This window comes from Desmodus rotundus, chromosome 8 (assembly GCF_022682495.2).
Source record: "Desmodus rotundus isolate HL8 chromosome 8, HLdesRot8A.1, whole genome shotgun sequence".
NCBI classification, from domain to species: Eukaryota; Metazoa; Chordata; class Mammalia; order Chiroptera; family Phyllostomidae; genus Desmodus; species Desmodus rotundus.
The window spans coordinates 130,401,768-130,419,548 of record NC_071394.1 but is presented as its reverse complement, the minus strand read 5'-3'; the positions used below and the strand labels follow the sequence as shown (position 1 = coordinate 130,419,548).

Here is a 17,781-nt window from a genome sequence, read left to right as displayed (position 1 = left end):
CTCTTGTTTACCCACAACTGGGGACCCGGCCTGCAACCCAGGCCTGTGCCTTGACTGGGAATCAAACCAGCAGCCCTTTGGTTCTCAGGCCAGTGCTCAATCCACTGAGCCACACCAGCTAGGGCTAATGTGGGTTTGTTTTTTTAATTGTAAAAGACCTACATGTTCACTTTAGCAAATAAGGAAATAAACATTATTCATAATTTTGCCTTAAGGAAGAACTCCTGTTAAAATATTTTGTATAGTAAAAAGAAACAAACAAAAGAGCAAAAAAAAACATACCCAAAAATATTTGATATATTACCTGAGAGCCTTTTTTCCCCATTACTATTTATTCCCCTTCTAACCCCCTCCCTTTCCCCTACCTCCAAGCACCACAGTGTTGTCCATATTCTTGAGTCCTTTTTCCTTTTTGCTCAATCCCTCTACCCTTGAACCTCTCCCTGCTCCTTAGCTGTCATCCTGCTCTGTTTGAGTCTGTTTCTATTTTGCTTGTTAGTTCAGTTTGTTCATTAGATTCCACATATGAGTAGAATTTGTCTTTCTCTGGCTGGCTTATTTCACTTAGCATAATGTTCTCTTAAGTTCATCCATACTGTTGCAAAGGGTAAAATTTTCTTACCTTTTTTTTTTTTAATGGCCAAGTAGAATTCCATTGTGTAAATGTCCCATAGGTGTTTGATCCACACTTTGGCTGCTTCCATGTCCTGGCAATTGTAAATAACACTGCAATAAACATAGAGGTGGTTATGTTCTTTTGAGTTAATGTTTTGAGCTCTTTCAGATATATTCCCAGAAGTAGGATTGCTGGATCAGAAGGCAGATCCATTTTTAATTTTTGAGGTATCTCCATACTGCCTTCCACAGTGGACGCACCAGTCTTCATTCCCGTCAGCAGTACAGAAGGGTTCCCCTTTCTCCACATCTTCATCAGCACTTACTGTCTGTTGAGAGACTTTTGTTGTTTGTTTGTTTTCAAAAAAAAATTATGAAACACTTCATTAACACTTTGCTTTTTGTTAAAGTAAACATGGTATGCATAAAAGTAATTTATCCCAAAGTCTGCTGCTAACATACAGCTTAGTACAGCTTATCTTCTTGTTCCCTGCATTGAAACAAAATAATTATTTGAAGGAGCTGAGTTAGAATATACAACTGTAGTTAGGTGTTCAGGACATCTAAGGTAAAGCATCACAGTGGAATTCATTCTTAGTTTGTGGATGTTCTTGTGAAACATCCCACAGTATGTTTCACAAGAGCCACAGTGGTGTGGCTCAGTGGATTGAACGCTGGCCTGCAAATCAAGGGGTTGCTGGTTTGATTCCTGGTCCTAGGGCACATGCCTGGGTTGCAGGCCAGGCCCCCAATGGGGGGGCACGTGAGAATTACAACCACACATTGATATTTCTCTCCCTCTCTCTCCCTCCCTTCCCCTCTCTTAAATAAATGAATAAAATCTTTTTTTAAAAAAAACAACATTAAAAAAAGAAAGAAAAGAAAAATCCCACAGTAAGACGGGAAAAAATTTTGCACATGCTGGTTGGCAGTCCCTTATTGCCTGGTCTTGAGAAAGTTTGCCTCCCAGTTTGTTCCTCTTTCTTCCCAGTCACTTTGGGCACCAAGTGAGTTGTTTACATGCTGTCATTCCATGTGCTCCCCAATCCTAGAAAACAGGCACAGTCATCTTCGTTTACAGATGGGAACTGAGCCCCCAGAGTTAGAGGACTTGCACCACTTGTCTCAGAGCCACGGTTGGTTGGTTTTTCGTTTTGACTGGATGAAGTAGCATCACAAAATCTGGCCCACTGACCCAACTCTTAAGAGTGTTGTGAGAGTTTGTTCATATGATCTGCTCTGTACTGTGGAAGTGTCACTGAAGTGCTGGATGGCTTTGACCTGGCATACAGGGTTAGTAAGGGCCGAATGGGTTAGCAAAGGTGATAGAACTGGTAGAAAAATGTTTATTTCCCCTGAAAGTCTTACTCAGGAGATCACCAACAATTTCGGCTGATTGTTTTTCTTTTAGTATCTTTTTGAAAATGGACGGGTTGATGACATTTTCTCCGATCTTTATTACGTTCGATTCACGGAGTGGCTACATGAAGTTCTGAAAGACGTTCAGCCCCGAGTCACTCCACTTGGTAAGAGTCTTCCTAGTCCTTGGATGTCTTTGCCACCTGGGTTTAAAAAGGATTGGCAGCCTGTGTGGCTGGCTGTGATACAGCATGTGGGTGAGGATGCTGTAAATCCCAGGCACCAGCACCAACCTCTGTGCTGCTTGCTCTGATATGGAAGGGGCCTTGCTCACTAGACACAGGACCCAGATGGTCCCGGTGTGGCCAGAACATGGGCATTCAGAGCGTGGGGTAGTTATTACTCTTTTCTTTTCCTATTTAAATTTATTGATTAAAATTAGAGTCATTTCAAAAGCTAAGAATTAACTATTTAATCTGTAGGTTAAATAGTAACTCATGTTACATATTGGAGTTTTTTTTAATGTGTTTGAACAAATGTTTTACATATATAGGGTGGAGCAAAAGTAGGTTTACAGTTGTTCCTATTTAAAATAATTGAATAATTACTAAATAATAATATAAGAATAAACTGTTTTGTGTACTCACAATTGTAAACCTATTTTTGCCCCACCCTGTAGAGAATGTAATGTTTGCTTTATCTGTAGGTAACTTCCTGCGCAGAGTACTATGTTTGAAAAAACATGAGTTTTGTGGTAGAATGTCTGAGGTGTTTATTTTTTAATAAACTTTATTTTTTAGAGCAATTTCAGGTTTACAGAGAAATACAGCAAGAGGTACAGAAATTCCCATATACCTCCCCCAGTGTTTCCCTATTATTTTCTTGTATTAGTGTAGTATACTTACTATAATTGATAAATCAGTGTTGGTACATTATTAATTAAAAACCTATGGTTTACATTAGGGTTCACTCCTTACGTTGTACATTTATGGGTTTTGACAAATGTATAATGGCATGTATTAACAATTACCATATCATATAGAAACTTCACTGCCCTAAAATCCGTGTGTTCTACCTGTCATCCCTTTCTCCCTCCCCCTGAATCCCTGGCAACCACTGCACTCCTTTTACTGTCTCCATAGTTTTTGACTTTCCCACAATGTCACATAGTTGGAATTTAGTATGTGGCCTTTTCAAATTGTTTTTTTTCACTTAGCAATATGCATTAATGTTCCTGCATGTCTTTTAGTGGCTTGATAGCTCATTTATTTTTATTGCTGATAATATTCCATTGTATGGTTGTACCACAATTTGTTTATCCATTCACCTATTGAAGAACTTCGAAGTTTTGGCAATTATGAATAAAGCTGCTATAAACAGTGTGTGCAGGTTTTTGGTGAAAGAAGAGGCAGATAGATCAATGGAACAGAATAGAAAGCCCAGAAATAGAGCCACAAAAATATAACCAACTTACCTTTGACAAAGGAGCAAAGGGAGTTCAAGGAAGAAAGGACATTTTCAACAAATGGTGCTGGAACAACTAGACGTCCACGTGCAAACAAATGAATCTAGACACAGACCTTACACCCTTCACAAAACTAACTCAAGATGAATCACTGACCTAAATGTAAAATGCAAAATTATAAAAGTCCTCCTACAGGTAACATAGGAGAAAATCTAGGTGACCTTGGGTTTGGCCATTACTTTTTATATACAACACCAAAAGCACTGTGGTGTATGAAAAAAAATTGGTAAGTTGGACGTCATTAAAATGAAAAACTTCTGCGCTGTGAAAGACACAGTTAAGAAAATCAAAAAATGAGCCTCAAACTGGAGAAAAATCTTTGTAAAACATGTATCTGATGAAGGACTGGTGTCCAAAATATACAAAGAACTCTTTAACACTCAACAGTAAGAAATCAAACAGACTGGTTAATAAATGGGCAAAAGATGGACAGGTGTCTCACTAAAGATACACAGGTAGAAGAGAAATATATGAAAAGATGCTTATTTTATGTCATCAGGAAATTGCAAATTTAAATAATACGATACCACATACAACTGTTAGAATGGCTGAAATCCAAAACTGGCATCATCAAATGCTGGATAGAGGGCAACAATAACCCTCATTCATTGCTAGTGGGAATGCAAAGACAATTTGGCATTTTTGTACAAAAGTACACATTTTCTTAACCTATGATCCAGCAATCACACTCCTTTGTGTTTACATTGAAAACAGTTTCGTTAACATCTATCACCACTCATAGTTTGTTACTTAAATGTCCCTGCCTCAAGAAAATTATTGGTTAAGTATTTTTGAGTGCCTACTTTATGGCAGGTAGTATTCCAGATGTATAGATAATGAGCTTACAGTCTAACAGAGAGAGACAGCAAATAATCAAATTAATAGTCAGAATAATTTATGGTTAGGGGAGTGCTTCGAAGACAAGGGAATGGGAAATGTTAAGGGCACTGGAAGGGAGGCGTCTCCCTCTCTGAGGGGCTGTTTCTAAAATGGAGACCTGAGTGAGTGAGTTAATTAGCCTTGCTTCATGGTTTGCAAAGTTTCAAGCTAAGTGTAGGTATGCAGAGTATGCTTTTTAAAACTTTTTATTGTGGTATTTTAAGCACATATGAAAGAAAAAATAAATGACACTCCCACATATCTGCTATTTATTCGTGGCAAATCTCATTTCATATATGCACCATTTATTCCCCCTCCTGTGTTATAGTAAATCCCAGACGCTTTCTTTACTCATAGATGTTTTAATATGTATTATTGACATACCGCAATGCTACTATAAAGTTTTTTAAAAGATAATTACATAATGTCATCAAAATCTCTATCCTCTGAATTTCTAATTGTCTCATAAATGTCATAATTTTGTTTGGGTCAAGGTGTCAATTCCACACGTGAAATTGCTGGCAAACCTTGTAATGTTTTGTTTCAATCTTTAATTTCCTCGTTTTTTTTATTGCAATTTATTTATGGAAGAAACTAGCTTTTTACATTGTCAGCGTCTACATTTTGGTGATTATATCCCCATGGTATAGTTTGACATACTCTTCTGTCCTCTGTGTTTACAGTTAATTGGGAGTTACATATAAAGACTCAAAATATTGGGGGTGGGGTGGAGGTGGGTGTGTGTGTGTTTTCTTTTTGGCAAGGTTACATAATACTTGGGTTATTTATTTTCATCAGATGCCTGTAATGTCTGGATCCATTAATTTATTAGTTGTAAAAGGTGGTACTTAATGTTACTACTTCTTCGTTATTAGCTGAAAAACAAACTTTTCCTTGTCAACCCTTTGAATTCCTGGCAGTACAAATTGTATAGAAAATGGAGGGGAAGGGCTCACTTCTGCTTCTGTGTTTAGCAGCTTTCACAGTCTCAGGTGTGACTGGTTTCACCACCTTCCCCTGGTGGTGACCAATTAGCTAGGTGGGTTTGTTTTTTATCTTTAGCAGTCATTGTGAGCTAATAAATTTAAACATATTTAATGTGATTTCATATATTGCGGGGTTTTTTGTTTGTTTTTTTAAGTTTAGTTTAGTTTACTGATGCTCAAATTGTCCCATCTGTGGTCATTTGGAGCTTCTTTAAGTTGGTCCTTAAGTTCTTTTGACACAACCCTTTTTTGAATTCTGGTATTCAAAATGTTTCAGGCTCATCTTGGGCATTTTTGTCCCGTTGCGGAATTAGTCCATTCTCCATGGAGCCTGTTTTTTTAAGTGGTAAATGGTATTTCAGTATGAAACCCAAATTCTGGATGCTAGGTGTGCTCCTTTCTCCTGAATTGGTCATTGTTTCTAGGCCTTAAAAGTGGGCAGGACCGAAAATATAAAAAACAAAATAGGTCATTTTGATACTTGTAGTCAGAACAGAACTACAAGGCTTTTACATGATATCTGTATATGTATCACCCTTCTCACATGCCAGGAGTTTTAGTTTTCATGCATTAAGTTTGTGGTGTTTAGAAGTGATTAAAGCCCCGGCCAGTGTGGCTCAGTCTGTTGGAATGCTGCCTGTAACCAAAAGGTTGCGGTTTTCTTCCTATTCTCGGGGCACATGTGATTCCTTGTCTGGGTGCATACAGAAGACAACCAATCGACATTTCTTCCTCTCCCTTCCTGTCTCTAAAAGCAATGAAAAAAATGTCCTCCGGTGACAATTTTTAAAAAAGGAAGAAGCAGTGATTAAAGCTACCAGAAGTGACACCAGGTGGCAGAGTGAATCCAGAGAAAATAGGGCATGCCATGGTATGCCTTGGACCACTCCTAGGCCCCGCCTTCCCTGAGGAAGGCTGTATTCTGCCACTCACTTCCTGCAGACGTGGCTAAGAGCAGGAAAGCTTATCTCATTGTCACTGGACCACAAATATAAGAGTAGAGGCAGAGCGGTCCTAGAGAGATGGAAATGCACTATTGGAGTCCGAGCCAGCTTTGGCAAGAACAGAGGAGAGGAATGTATTGGACTTTCTGCTTCAAAAAGAGGCACTGTCACTGCCTGCCTGGAGAATTCCGAGACTCCTGCAGGAGTGCTGGTGTCCACAGCTGCTGGCGCACCAGGCCCTGAGGGCCTGGTGTACAAACATTTGCCTGTTGACTGTTGAATGAGCACATGAGGGGGGTTTGGTGATCCAACGACCTGCCTTTGTCCCTGCCCAGCTCTCAGTTCGCTCATGGACCAGGGGCTTACAGGAAACCTACCTGCCCAGTGGGGGACAGCTGTAATAGTTCAGAGTGGCAGTCTCCCCTTTACCCCAAAGGGATGAGAATGGGTTTGCTTGCTAGAGATGGAAGACGTGACAGAAGATTTAACAAGGGCAAATGAGCATGCAAACCAGTTAGTTCTTTGGGCCCTGGACACCTTTGAAAATGTGATGAGAGCTCTGTTTCCTCTTTCCAAAGAAGTAGGCTGAGTTTGGATTATAACTTTGGGTGTTTCACTCTCCCTGAGGCCTATACCCTTTTGCCCCATGTTAACCTTGGATTAAAGGAAGAACTGACATCAGGTAAGAGCAGTATGTAAGGCATTGGTTCTCCAAGTATGGGCTTAGGTAACTCATTAGAAGTGTACATTATGTCCCACCCCAGAAATTTGTGTTGGGACCCAGCCTTTTGTGTTGCAACAAGCTTTCCAGGTGCTTCTGCCATACCTGGAATTGTTCTCTGGGTAAACCCTGTAGTCCCGTGCGGTCCTGCTTGTGCCTCAAACCTCCCGTCCTGCACCTTCGAGGGAACGCCTGCCATCCTCTTGTTGTAGCAGTACTCTATTCCTCCTAGGCTATGTCCTGCCCAGCCACGTGACTGAGGAGATGCTGTGGGAGTGCAAGCAGCTCGGGGCTCACTCCCCTTCCACCCTGCTGACCACCCTCATGTTCTTTAATACCAAGTAAGTGTTCTAGAGGCTCCATGCTTAGCCACTGCTGGCATCTGCCCAGTGAAGAGGGTGGAAACTATCCAGTCAGACTTCTGAATTCCTTTGACGCATATTTGAGAGTTTGGAGGCTACTGAAAGCCCTCAGCCCCAGGTGGCTGCATTTTACTTGGTGACCTGTAAAGCAGACAGCCTTGCCCGAGCCTGCCATCAGTCTTGATGTGGCTTCTCCACTAGTGTTTGGGTGTGGGCCTGCTCCTATCCTGGGAGTGTGGGCATTGGCTCCTCTAGAGCACTGACGGCAGAGGGTAAATCGTGGTCTCCTCCTGGCACCCCTCCCTTTGCCTTGCCTTCACTTGCGGTGCAGGTACTTCCTATTGAAGACAGTGGACCAGCACATGAAGCTGGCCTTCTCCAAGGTCTTGCGGCAGACGAAGAAGAACCCCTCCAACCCTAAAGATAAAAGCACGAGTATTCGGTACCTGAAGGCGCTTGGGATACACCAGACTGGCCAGAAAGGTAGGAGGAGCAGGCAGGGGCCCAGAAACAGTGCTGTTTGTCCTGCTGTGTCCTTGTTCCTGAGGGGCTAGTGATGAGTGTGGGATCGGGATTTGCTGGGTGGGAATTCTCCTTTCCTTTCTCCTCAGCCAGAAACTTCTAACTCTTCAAGAAGCAGAGATGCCCCGGGAGACATACCTCCCTTTTCCTTTCATAGTCACTGTCCATGCCTCACACCCTGTCACCTTCCAATATTTTTCAGTTGGGATGGCTGGAAGCCTAAGGTTCGAGATCTGGGCCTGAGCTAAAGCAGCCTGGTGCCGTGTCTGTGGTGGTGAGGGTGTGTTTTATAGTTACAGATGACATGTATGCAGAACAGACGGAAAATCCAGAGAATCCACTGAGATGTCCTATCAAGCTCTACGATTTCTACCTCTTTAAATGGTGAGGAGGCTTTATTCTGAGTGGGTGAACGTGTGCGTGTGTACCTGTGTGCACGGGCATTTTCTAGTACCCGGCAGTAATAAAAACACCCTTCCAAAAAAAGCAAAGTACATAAACAATCTCACTGCTTTTACCAAATTATAAAATGATGTGCCTGGCACTGTGGTATAAAAGGGGTCCCTGCTCCCTGGTGGTCCCCTTTCCTGGAGAGGGGATGAAGGTGGAGGGAGGCAGGTACAGAGAGGCTGCCTCCATCACATTACCGAGCATCTTCTTGAGCTTGACCTTTGCTCACTACCACCATCAGTCTAGCAGTGCTCCTTTCCCTGGCTTTCGTTCCCCTTTGTGCCTGAAGTTTGGCTCTCATCTTCACAGCAGTGCCCGAATGATCTTTCTGTGTTGTAGGTCTTACCATGTTACTGAAATCGAAACCTTCAGTGTTTTTTTTCTACTCTGCAAAGGCAGTATCCTAATTAGGCCTTGTTAGGCCTTTCCTTCACTCCCCATTGCTAACCTCATGTCCGTGTTGCTCTTTATGCTGGCTCCTCTCCACTTAAGGGCACATGCTTTCCCTTTCTCAAGGCCTCAGCAGACTTTTTTTTCCTGGGCAATCCTCATGCCACCCCACCCCTACCCATTTGGCAGTTAGCTTCTACCCTTCCGTGTTCTCAAACACAGCTTTGTCAGGAAAGCATTTTCATACTCCCTACCTATTTCCTCAGTGAGTTTCCCTCTGTTGTACCTGCAGCTGTTGGTCATTTTGTGTGTATTTGTGTAACTGTTCAATTACTGTCTGCCTCTCCCCTCACCTGTAAGCTCTAGGAGGTGGAGACTGGTGGGTCTTCCTCATTTCTCTAACATCAACACCTAATGCAGGGCTAGGACACAGTAACCCTTTGATAAATCTTGAGAGGATGGCATGTGTTAAGTACTTAAGAAAGGTGCAGCACACATTGAGGGGTTTGAGGGGTAAGCCCAGGTAAGGGCCCCAGTCCCTCAGGTAGAATTGAAGAATTATCAGTGGATTGGTTAAAGGAAACAACTTGAGCAAAGACTTGGAGACAGACCTTCTGGGCGGAGGGTGGTTCCAAGTGGGATATGCCTGGACTCAAGCATATGAGCCCTGGGAGCTCTGGGCAGCTGGTTAGAGGGATCAACTGGCAGTGTGTGGGGGACATGCAGAAGAGAGGCAGCCTATCCTTGGTGTTTGAGATAGTATGTGTTGACTGCATGGAATTCAGTACCAGGGCTGTTGCCTTCCCAACTTTTGCAGACACATCTGTCTGGAAGGTTCAGGTGGGAGGATTGAGGTTATGGTTTTAACCAGATTTTACTGACATTCTTCAGTCCCCAGAGTGTGAAAGGCCGGAATGACACCTTTTACCTGACACCTGAACCAGTGGTGGCCCCCAACAGTCCAATCTGGTACTCCGTCCAGCCTATCAGCAGAGAGCAGATGGGACAGATGCTGACCCGGATCCTGGTGATACGAGAAATTCAGGAGGCCATTGCAGTGGCCAACGCAAGCACCATTCACTGAGATCCCTTAGCCATGGTGCAAGGGAGAGCATCCAGGAAAAAACAGACAGACTTTCACACTAAAGAAGAGGCCTCCATTTTTTCTTTTCCTTTTTTATTGGTATAGTTATGAAGCCGTTCGGACAGCTTCTGTTTAAAATGTTAAAGGAAACTTTGGCCCCTGTGCATCGTCATAAATCTGCTGCGGCAGACTCCTCAGCCCATGGGGGCTCTGGGTTTCCTGAGAGCCAGGTGTCCTAGAAAGTTGCTGGCTGACTTTTTTCTTTTTTTTGTCTGGGGCCTGGGGAAAGGGCTGGACTGTTAGGAGAAATGTGGCCCATTCCCTTCCTCCAGAAAGATGGAATTAATGATGGATGGACCCTCCAGGGAGTCTCCAGCTGGCTCCCACTCTGACTGGCCAACTCTGCTGACCACAGGGGAGTGGTCTTTTCTTTCATGCTCAGACATAAACTTAGCATCTTAATGGAAGGAAAATGAGAACTTCAATTATGGTTTATTAAAGACAATTTCTATCACACCTTCCTTTATGACAAGTGACATTTTAGATGTTAAAGTAAAAACTTTACCATGGCTTTTTTTTTTTTTTTTTTTTTTTTTTTTTTGGCCTAACATTGAGGCCTTAAACTGAGGCTCCTGTGCCTGATGGAATACTTGTAACATACACTTGTGTATCATATAAAGATACCACTCTGTTTCTCTTATGTATTCTTAATCTAGTTGTTTATTAAGAATGACAAGCACGTCTTTTCAATATGCTAGTGACCAACGCCTCTTTATTTGGGAGACTGGCGGAACAGTGGACTTCAACAGGCCAAGGTCCTGAGGGAGGGGGAATGCTGTGCGGCTAGCGTGTGCTCTGCGCACGCGCTTCCTCCAACCCCGCCCCACAGGGGCACCGGTCCCGCCCACACGCGGTGCGTCCTGACGTCAGACGCGCTGGGCAGGCTGCTGATTACAGCGGACGTTCATTGCCGCGCCTCTTACGGCAGAGTCCTCTACGGCGTGGTCCTCCGAGGCTCGCTACTTTCCCCTCACTGGCCATGGCCGACTACCTGATTAGCGGGGGCACGTCCTATGTGCCGGACGACGGGCTTACGGCACAGCAGCTGTTCAACTGCGGGGATGGTCTCACCTACAAGTGCGCGCAGGGCCTAGCGGTCTCACCTGGGCGAGGAGGGGCGGCGCGCTGGGCTGGGAGGCCTGATGGGGCTTCCGTTTAGCCCGCTTGGGCTCGGGCAGGAGGGACAGGTTCCGGAAATTCCCCAGCCATCTCCGGGGCTCACTTTGACAGATAAAGCGGGGCAACGGGGAGGCGGCATTTTGGTAGTGCGTGGTATTTCAGGCTGGAAACTCCTTTCTCTGGGCACATGGAGTTGTCAGGGTGTCAGAGGCGCTAATAACAGCTAGGTGGCAGAAAAGGGCCTGTCGCTATCTCCACCTTGTGCTCCGCCTTGCCTGTGACACATGGGCTAGGTCAGTGCCCTTTCTGCCAAAATGCTTTACCAAATGATCTACGGGAATGGAGTCTCCGGATGTACTAAGCCTGAACCTTACTCCCAATTTGCTCCCCTACCCCCGTAGTGACTTTCTCATTCTCCCCGGGTACATCGACTTCACTGCAGACCAGGTGGTGAGTATGACCAGTGAATGGGTCCTTAGCATTAAATTGGGCAAGGTGCTGCTGTCCCCTGGTGTACCTGACCAGAGTGGACTTTGGGTTGGATTCTATGGAATGATTGTACTAGCATGCAGGTCATACAGGGCACCTGTTTTGTGGGGTACCTGGCATCACGTTATGTGCAGTGTTTTCTCACATTAGCTGGCCTTATATGCTTAGGACCTGACCTCTGCTCTGACCAAAAAGATCACTCTGAAGACCCCACTGGTTTCCTCACCCATGGACACAGTCACAGAGGCTGGAATGGCCATAGCAATGGCGGTGAATACCATGGGGCATGAGGGCAGAAGCAAGGGCCTAGTCTCTTCCCCAGAGGCATATAATCATATCTTATTCTTTTATTCCACAGCTTACAGGTGGTATTGGCTTCATCCACCACAACTGTACACCTGAATTTCAGGCCAACGAAGTTCGGAAAGTGAAGGTCAGAAGGGCAAGGATCATGGTCAAGATTTCACGGGGATTGCACTGAAGTGGAGTGGGAGTGGGGTGGTTATTTTGCTCCTAATTAAGGGTCCTTTTTTCCCCACTGTGGAATTGAGTTCCTGAGCAGAAGAGCCTGGGACCCTGGGTCTTAAGGCAACAGAAGAGGACCAGGTGAACAGTGCCTGCCTCCCACTCATGTCTACTCTTTCTCGGTTTGAGGTGTTGGTGTGATTTGGCCCTGTGGCACTGTCAAAGGGGAAGTTGGCACAGGCCCCCATCTTCAGATCAAGAGCCCATTCTTGTCATCCCTTCCAGAAATATGAGCAGGGATTCATTACGGACCCAGTGGTTCTCAGCCCCAAGGATCGAGTACGGGATGTATTTGAAGCCAAAGCCCGGCATGGCTTCTGTGGTATCCCCATCACTGACACAGGCCGGATGGGAAGCCGCTTGGTGGGCATCATCTCCTCCAGGGACATTGATTTTCTCAAGGAGGAGGAGCACGACCGATTTTTGGAAGAGGTAGGTACACTAGTAAAGCAAAGTTTCAGCACCCAGGCTAAAGACAAGGAGCCTTCTGTTGCCTAAGTGGCATCTTTGATGGTCTCCACTGTCCAGGAAAGATGAATACCTAACCAAGTTTCTGATCTGAGACACACACACCCAGAGGTTCTCAATCTGCCCAAATGTTTGCCAGCACACATGTTCTTTGCCACCCCCAGGGTGAAGGAAATGCTTAAGGACCAACTTCAGCCTCCTTTTTTAATTCTCTTGTATTGGTCTGGTGTGGCCCTTTTTATTCTTACGATGTATCAGGCTACTCCATGTGTCTTACCATATTGTCCTTTCAACTCAATTCTTGTGCTTGCCATTACATTGCTGCAGAGACTGTTGGGTTCACTTGAGGGGTGTGGTTTGGGTGCAGGTATGTGAAGAAGATGGTCTTTGGAAACTCACTCCTGAGTTAAGGGCAGGTCTTGTTGGGAGATCTGGTCCCTGATTGGCCCTTCCTCACAGTTTCCCTCCCTCTTAGATCATGACAAAGAGAGATGACTTGGTGGTAGCCCCTGCAGGCATCACATTAAAGGAAGCGAATGAAATTCTGCAGCGCAGCAAAAAAGGTGAGTCGTGGACATGGGAAGGGTTCTGTAACCAAAGATCAGCATGCTGATGATGTCCTGCTCTGCCCTCAGGAAAGTTGCCCATTGTAAATGAAGATGATGAGCTGGTGGCCATCATTGCCAGAACAGACCTGAAGAAGAACCGGGATTACCCACTGGCCTCCAAAGATGCCAAGAAGCAGCTGCTGTGTGGAGCAGCCATTGGCACTCATGAAGATGACAAGTACCGCCTGGACTTGCTAGCCCAGGCTGGTGTGGACGTAGTTGTTTTGGTGAGCTGCTGTACAAGCATGGTGGGGTGGTAGGGGCTGCCACCATACCCACCTCACAGGACTTCCTCCCTGTTCCAGGACTCTTCCCAGGGAAACTCCATCTTCCAGATTAACATGATCAAGTACATCAAAGATAAATACCCCAGCCTCCAAGTCATTGGAGGCAATGGTGAGGCCAGACTGGGCACAGAGGACATGGGCTGGAGGAGGGAAGCTGAGCTCCCACCTAGGCTTTCACCTGAGCCTTTTTCTGTTCTTAATTGCAGTGGTCACAGCTGCTCAGGCCAAGAATCTCATCGATGCTGGCGTAGATGCCCTGCGGGTGGGCATGGGCAGCGGCTCCATCTGCATCACCCAGGAAGGTAAGATGCTTTGCCAGGACCCTTAGCTCCACGTGCCCTGGAGCCAAGTGCTCTCATGGGAACTACAAGGAGTCCTCCAATAGGGGCAGCCCCAGGGCCAAACAGGCCCCTTGGACGGGTGACATGCTAGAAGCAAGACGAGCTCTCGTCACTCCTCACTTGCCACTCCTTCCTGCCTAGCCTGGCCCCCTTGCTCCTGCTCTGCGCCCTCTCTAAACTCTGGTCTGTTTGTTTTATTTAGCAGCTCCCAAGATCCCTCCAGACATAAAGTCCCACAGCCCCAAATGCCCTTCTACTGTCACGGGCTGCTATAGTAAGTCCAGCCCGGCCCACTGGCCCGGCCCAGCTGCCCACTGCCCGGCTGCTTGGTTGACTGTAGCTGTAGCTCCCGGGGTTTGTGGTGCTGATGGGTGGGCAGGGCAGACTGACAGACCATGGTTTTGGGGGCTGCTCCAGAGCACAGCTCCCTCTTCTTCCTGGTGTGCTTCCAGGGCAGGACTTCCCTCCCCAGGTGGGTCCTGCTCTGCCCACATCTCCTGTAGTAGGGCACAGCTCAGGGACCAACTCTGGAGCACACTTTTCCTTCCACATGACCACTTCCCTGATCTTGCCTGAGCTGCCCACCACGTAGGAAGGAAGGGGTGGGCCTCTGGGTACTAACTGCACAGTAACCCCTGCCCCACCTGATAGCAGTTGGGTGGGGCTTTCCCGGCTGCTGACTGCACGTGCCTGAGGCTGCCCTGGGCCCCGCACACATGCACGCGCACATGCAGGGCTGCGTGGTGGCCATCACAGCTGTTTGTACTGTTCAAGGCAGATGGGGCAGCCGTCCCAGACATGACTTGTCCTCAGCCAGGCCGCAGTCCTGGTGCAGGTGTAGCTGACAGCTCTGGGATGCAGAGTTGTGATCACAGGGCCCCTTGCCTGTCCCCACCAACTCCACTCACCTATCTATTCCTCCTCCTCTTAACAGTGCTGGCCTGTGGGCGGCCCCAAGCAACCGCAGTGTATAAGGTGTCAGAATATGCACGGCGCTTTGGTGTTCCTGTCATTGCTGATGGAGGAATCCAAAACGTGGGCCATATCGCCAAAGCCTTGGCCCTTGGGGCCTCCACAGGTGAGGCCCAGCACCTAGGAAGCCTGGTGGGACTCCTTCCCCATTGCCATTCAGGACCTGTCCCCAGCACTCCATCTGTCCACAGTCATGATGGGCTCCCTCTTGGCTGCTACCACTGAAGCCCCTGGTGAGTACTTCTTCTCCGATGGGATCCGGCTGAAGAAATACCGTGGTATGGGCTCTCTTGACGCCATGGACAAGCATCTCAGCAGCCAGAACCGATATTTCAGGTGGGACAGGAAGATCAATTAACTTAAGCCAACTCTTCACTGATGGTCTTATTTGTGCTTTGACCTTGTCTTTTGCCTGTCTCTGCAGTGAAGCAGACAAAATCAAGGTGGCCCAAGGTGTGTCTGGGGCTGTGCAGGACAAAGGGTCCATCCATAAATTCGTCCCCTACCTGATTGCTGGCATCCAACACTCCTGTCAGGACATTGGTGCCAAGAGTTTGACCCAAGTCAGGTAAGCTTGGGGAGCTTAGACATGGGTAGAGGGGCTGATCCAGAGCCGGTTGCCGACATCTGACATCTGCCCCTTTGCAGAGCCATGATGTATTCTGGGGAGCTCAAGTTTGAGAAGAGAACATCCTCAGCTCAGGTGGAAGGTGGTGTCCACAGCCTCCATTCGTAAGTCACCAACTCCTTCCCACCCGTGGCCCTGGGGTGGAGTCTCCACCATGCTTCTGTTCTGCTGCCCCCACCTCACAGCTGGTCCTTCTGCCTACAGGTATGAGAAGAGGCTTTTCTGAAAAGGGATATAGCATAACCCCATGCTTTTTCAATAAAAGTTTGAAAAAAAAAAAGTGGTGCCTGATTTTTGAGTCAACAGGCAGGTGGGGCTTGGCAGCTGCCTCATCACAGATGCACACAAACACAACACCCTTATTTCCGGGGAAAGCCTCAGGCCCTGAGGCAAAAGTGTCCCATGGCCTGAAAGGGGCAATAGTTCTGGATTCAGAGTGCCTCCTGCAGCAGCTCACAAGCCAGCCCAGACCAGCTGGGGCTCTCAAGGGTGAAGGGTGCAATCTCAGATTCTGTAAGCAGACTGTGGCTTCTTAGGAGGGGTCAGGAGACAGTCCATGGAGCTTTGGACTGACATCCACAGGGCCTTCTGCTAGGCCACATGGGGCCAGACTGAGAGCCCCATACATGTCTCTAACTGGGATTTCTAAAGGACCTCCTGGAGAACTGAGATCGCCTCCGATCTGCATGGGAGCAAGGAGCCAGACCTGCAGTTTGGAATGCATGTATAGACGCCCCCCTCCTGGCCATGTAGTCTAGACAAAAAAGTGACTGACCCCGTGGTTTCCTCACAACCCCCACGAAGAGCTCACAGAGTCAGCAGCCCATGGCTGGCAACACACCTAGTACAAAATAGGAGCAGTGGAGTAAATTATTAATTTGGGGGCAGACAGGACAAGCATTACAGTGCCACAGAGGAAGTGCCAGTGAAAGCGTAGGGAACCCCTGCACTCTGCATAAGGCACCAGGGCCCCACTGGGAAGGTCAGGTCAGTTCCTGGCACTTCACTCTGCAGCTTGGGACACATATGTGAGCGCAGTCCCTCCACGTGGGGGGATGAGAGCAGCTCCCGTCACCCGGCCTTCATGACACAGGAAGTTGAAAGTGGCACAAGCGTTGGGCTGCAAAGAGAGAGCCAGCATCAGCTGAGCTAGGGCTAGGCCCGGACTCCCCTCAGTGTTCCCCAGCCCCGGGACTGACCGTGTCCTGCACTTCCACAGCGATGCCGCGCTCCCTCATGGCTCGCAGCATCTGGGGCTGCAGCAGCTCGGTCCGGTCTCCAGTGCCCACCACGACGATCTCTAGGGAAGGATGGGCACACCTAGTTCAGAGCCAGGTCTGCTGTCAGGCTGGGGTGGGGTGGCTTTGGCGGCGGTGCTCGAAAGACCTCAGCCCTTCCCTCCTCCAATACCTATTCGGGGCTCCAGCATCCAGAAGAGAGAGAAGCTTTCTTCCGTGATGTCCTGGTGGGATCCTACCTGTGAGGGGAGGAGGAAAGTTAAAGATAACAAACTCACGCAGCTTTCCCCAAGTAGGCCTGTTCCGCAGCGGGACCGCGGAAGAGCCGAGGGCAAGCCGGAGCTCTAGCCCTCCGCTTCCTCTCCGAAGGGGAGGGCTCACATTCCACTGCAGCACCGAGCGCGGGAGCAGCGCGCAGGGCCCAAACACGCGGTTTCCATTGACCATGAAGCCGCGGCTGCTGTAGCTGTCGATGTACATGGTGTGCGGGGCCTCGCGTTGCAGCAGAGAGATGTGTGTCCGCTGATATAGCTCGTCGTCGGACGGCGTGAGGCGGTGCCCACGCCGTGGCGCCCTACGGAAGGGCACGGTCAGGGTCTGGGGGACGGGGAGTGCGGAGCCGCAGCGGTTGGCAGGGTGGGCTGCGGGACGGGCTGGGACCCTGGGACTGGACTCACCACAGCAGCTCCGCGGGCGGAAGGCGGAGTTCGGGTCGCGCTCGGTACAGGCCCCGTAGCAGGAAGGCGACGGCCATGGCAAACCGGTTCGCAGGGTCAGCGGGGTGGTAGGGTGCCCAACCCAGCGCGGATACAGCGCCCCCTGCGTCCCGGAGGGCGCTGCGCAACTCGGCCGGCCCAGCGCGGGAGAACTAGGGAGCCGGCTAGTGCCATCTGTCCCAGGGAGGTTGCGTCCCCCAGAAAGGCTCCGATGTCTGCACCTGCGGCCCGCCCCTCCCCGGGTCCCCGCAGACGGTCCTGGGGGAGCCAGACACCTGGTGGCGGGGCCGGCCTCAGGACATTGCCTGGGTCCCACTCACGGCCTGGCCCCCGACTCTCAGCCATTATGAAGGTCTCCCGGGCTTGGGGCCGGGCTGCGCGCACCTGGCCGTCTCCCGCACACCAGGCGAGGGCCTGGGGCCAGCCTCCAAGCACCTAACCCCAGTTTTGGGGCGTCAGGTTGCGAGGGCGGGGCAGGCGGCTCAGGTTTCCC

At 48.2% G+C, this 17,781-nt stretch overlaps 3 protein-coding genes across 13 annotated transcripts in view; 2 read left to right on the top strand and 1 right to left on the bottom strand.

Moving 5' to 3' along the window:
- QRICH1 (glutamine rich 1) overlaps window positions 1–10,587 on the top strand; it is a 37,545-nt gene extending 26,958 nt beyond the window's left edge. For all 9 annotated transcript variants that reach the window (XM_053929586.2, XM_053929592.2, XM_053929587.2 and 6 more), the window contains 5 exons: window positions 2,027–2,141; window positions 7,262–7,370; window positions 7,723–7,874; window positions 8,207–8,297; window positions 9,645–10,587. In XM_053929586.2, coding sequence (XP_053785561.1) covers window positions 2,027–2,141; window positions 7,262–7,370; window positions 7,723–7,874; window positions 8,207–8,297; window positions 9,645–9,837 — 660 coding nt within the window. In that variant the 3' untranslated portion in view covers window positions 9,838–10,587. The remainder of the gene's footprint in view (window positions 1–2,026; window positions 2,142–7,261; window positions 7,371–7,722; window positions 7,875–8,206; window positions 8,298–9,644) is intronic.
- Window positions 10,588–10,707: 120 nt separating this feature from the next.
- On the top strand, window positions 10,708–15,613 carry IMPDH2 (inosine monophosphate dehydrogenase 2). Of its 2 annotated transcripts, XM_024566087.3 has the most exons (15): window positions 10,708–10,974; window positions 11,418–11,466; window positions 11,674–11,775; window positions 11,864–11,938; window positions 12,256–12,462; window positions 12,974–13,061; window positions 13,134–13,333; window positions 13,412–13,502; window positions 13,600–13,695; window positions 13,937–14,008; window positions 14,669–14,812; window positions 14,898–15,042; window positions 15,131–15,274; window positions 15,355–15,438; window positions 15,539–15,613. In XM_024566087.3, exons 1-15 carry the CDS (start codon window positions 10,877–10,879, stop codon window positions 15,558–15,560), a joined length of 1,617 nt encoding a protein of 538 aa, XP_024421855.3. In that variant the 5' UTR covers window positions 10,708–10,876; the 3' UTR covers window positions 15,561–15,613. The 2 variants fall into 2 exon arrangements, with proteins under 2 accessions (XP_024421855.3, XP_024421857.3); XM_024566089.3 differs by lacking the exon at window positions 13,937–14,008.
- On the bottom strand, window positions 13,411–17,774 carry NDUFAF3 (NADH:ubiquinone oxidoreductase complex assembly factor 3). 2 transcript variants are annotated; one of them, XR_011651503.1, is made up of 6 exons: window positions 17,250–17,774; window positions 16,954–17,146; window positions 16,745–16,811; window positions 16,534–16,634; window positions 16,110–16,454; window positions 13,411–15,532 (listed from the first exon to the last, which is right to left on the bottom strand). XR_011651503.1 is itself a non-coding variant. In XM_024566090.4 (5 exons), the coding sequence occupies exons 1-5, from the start codon at window positions 17,324–17,326 to the stop codon at window positions 16,338–16,340; spliced, it is 555 nt and encodes a 184-aa protein (XP_024421858.1). In that variant the 5' UTR covers window positions 17,327–17,774; the 3' UTR covers window positions 13,411–16,337. The 2 variants fall into 2 exon arrangements, 1 of the variants encoding a protein (XP_024421858.1); XM_024566090.4 differs by having other exon boundaries at window positions 13,411–16,454.
- Window positions 17,775–17,781: the final 7 nt, after the last annotated feature.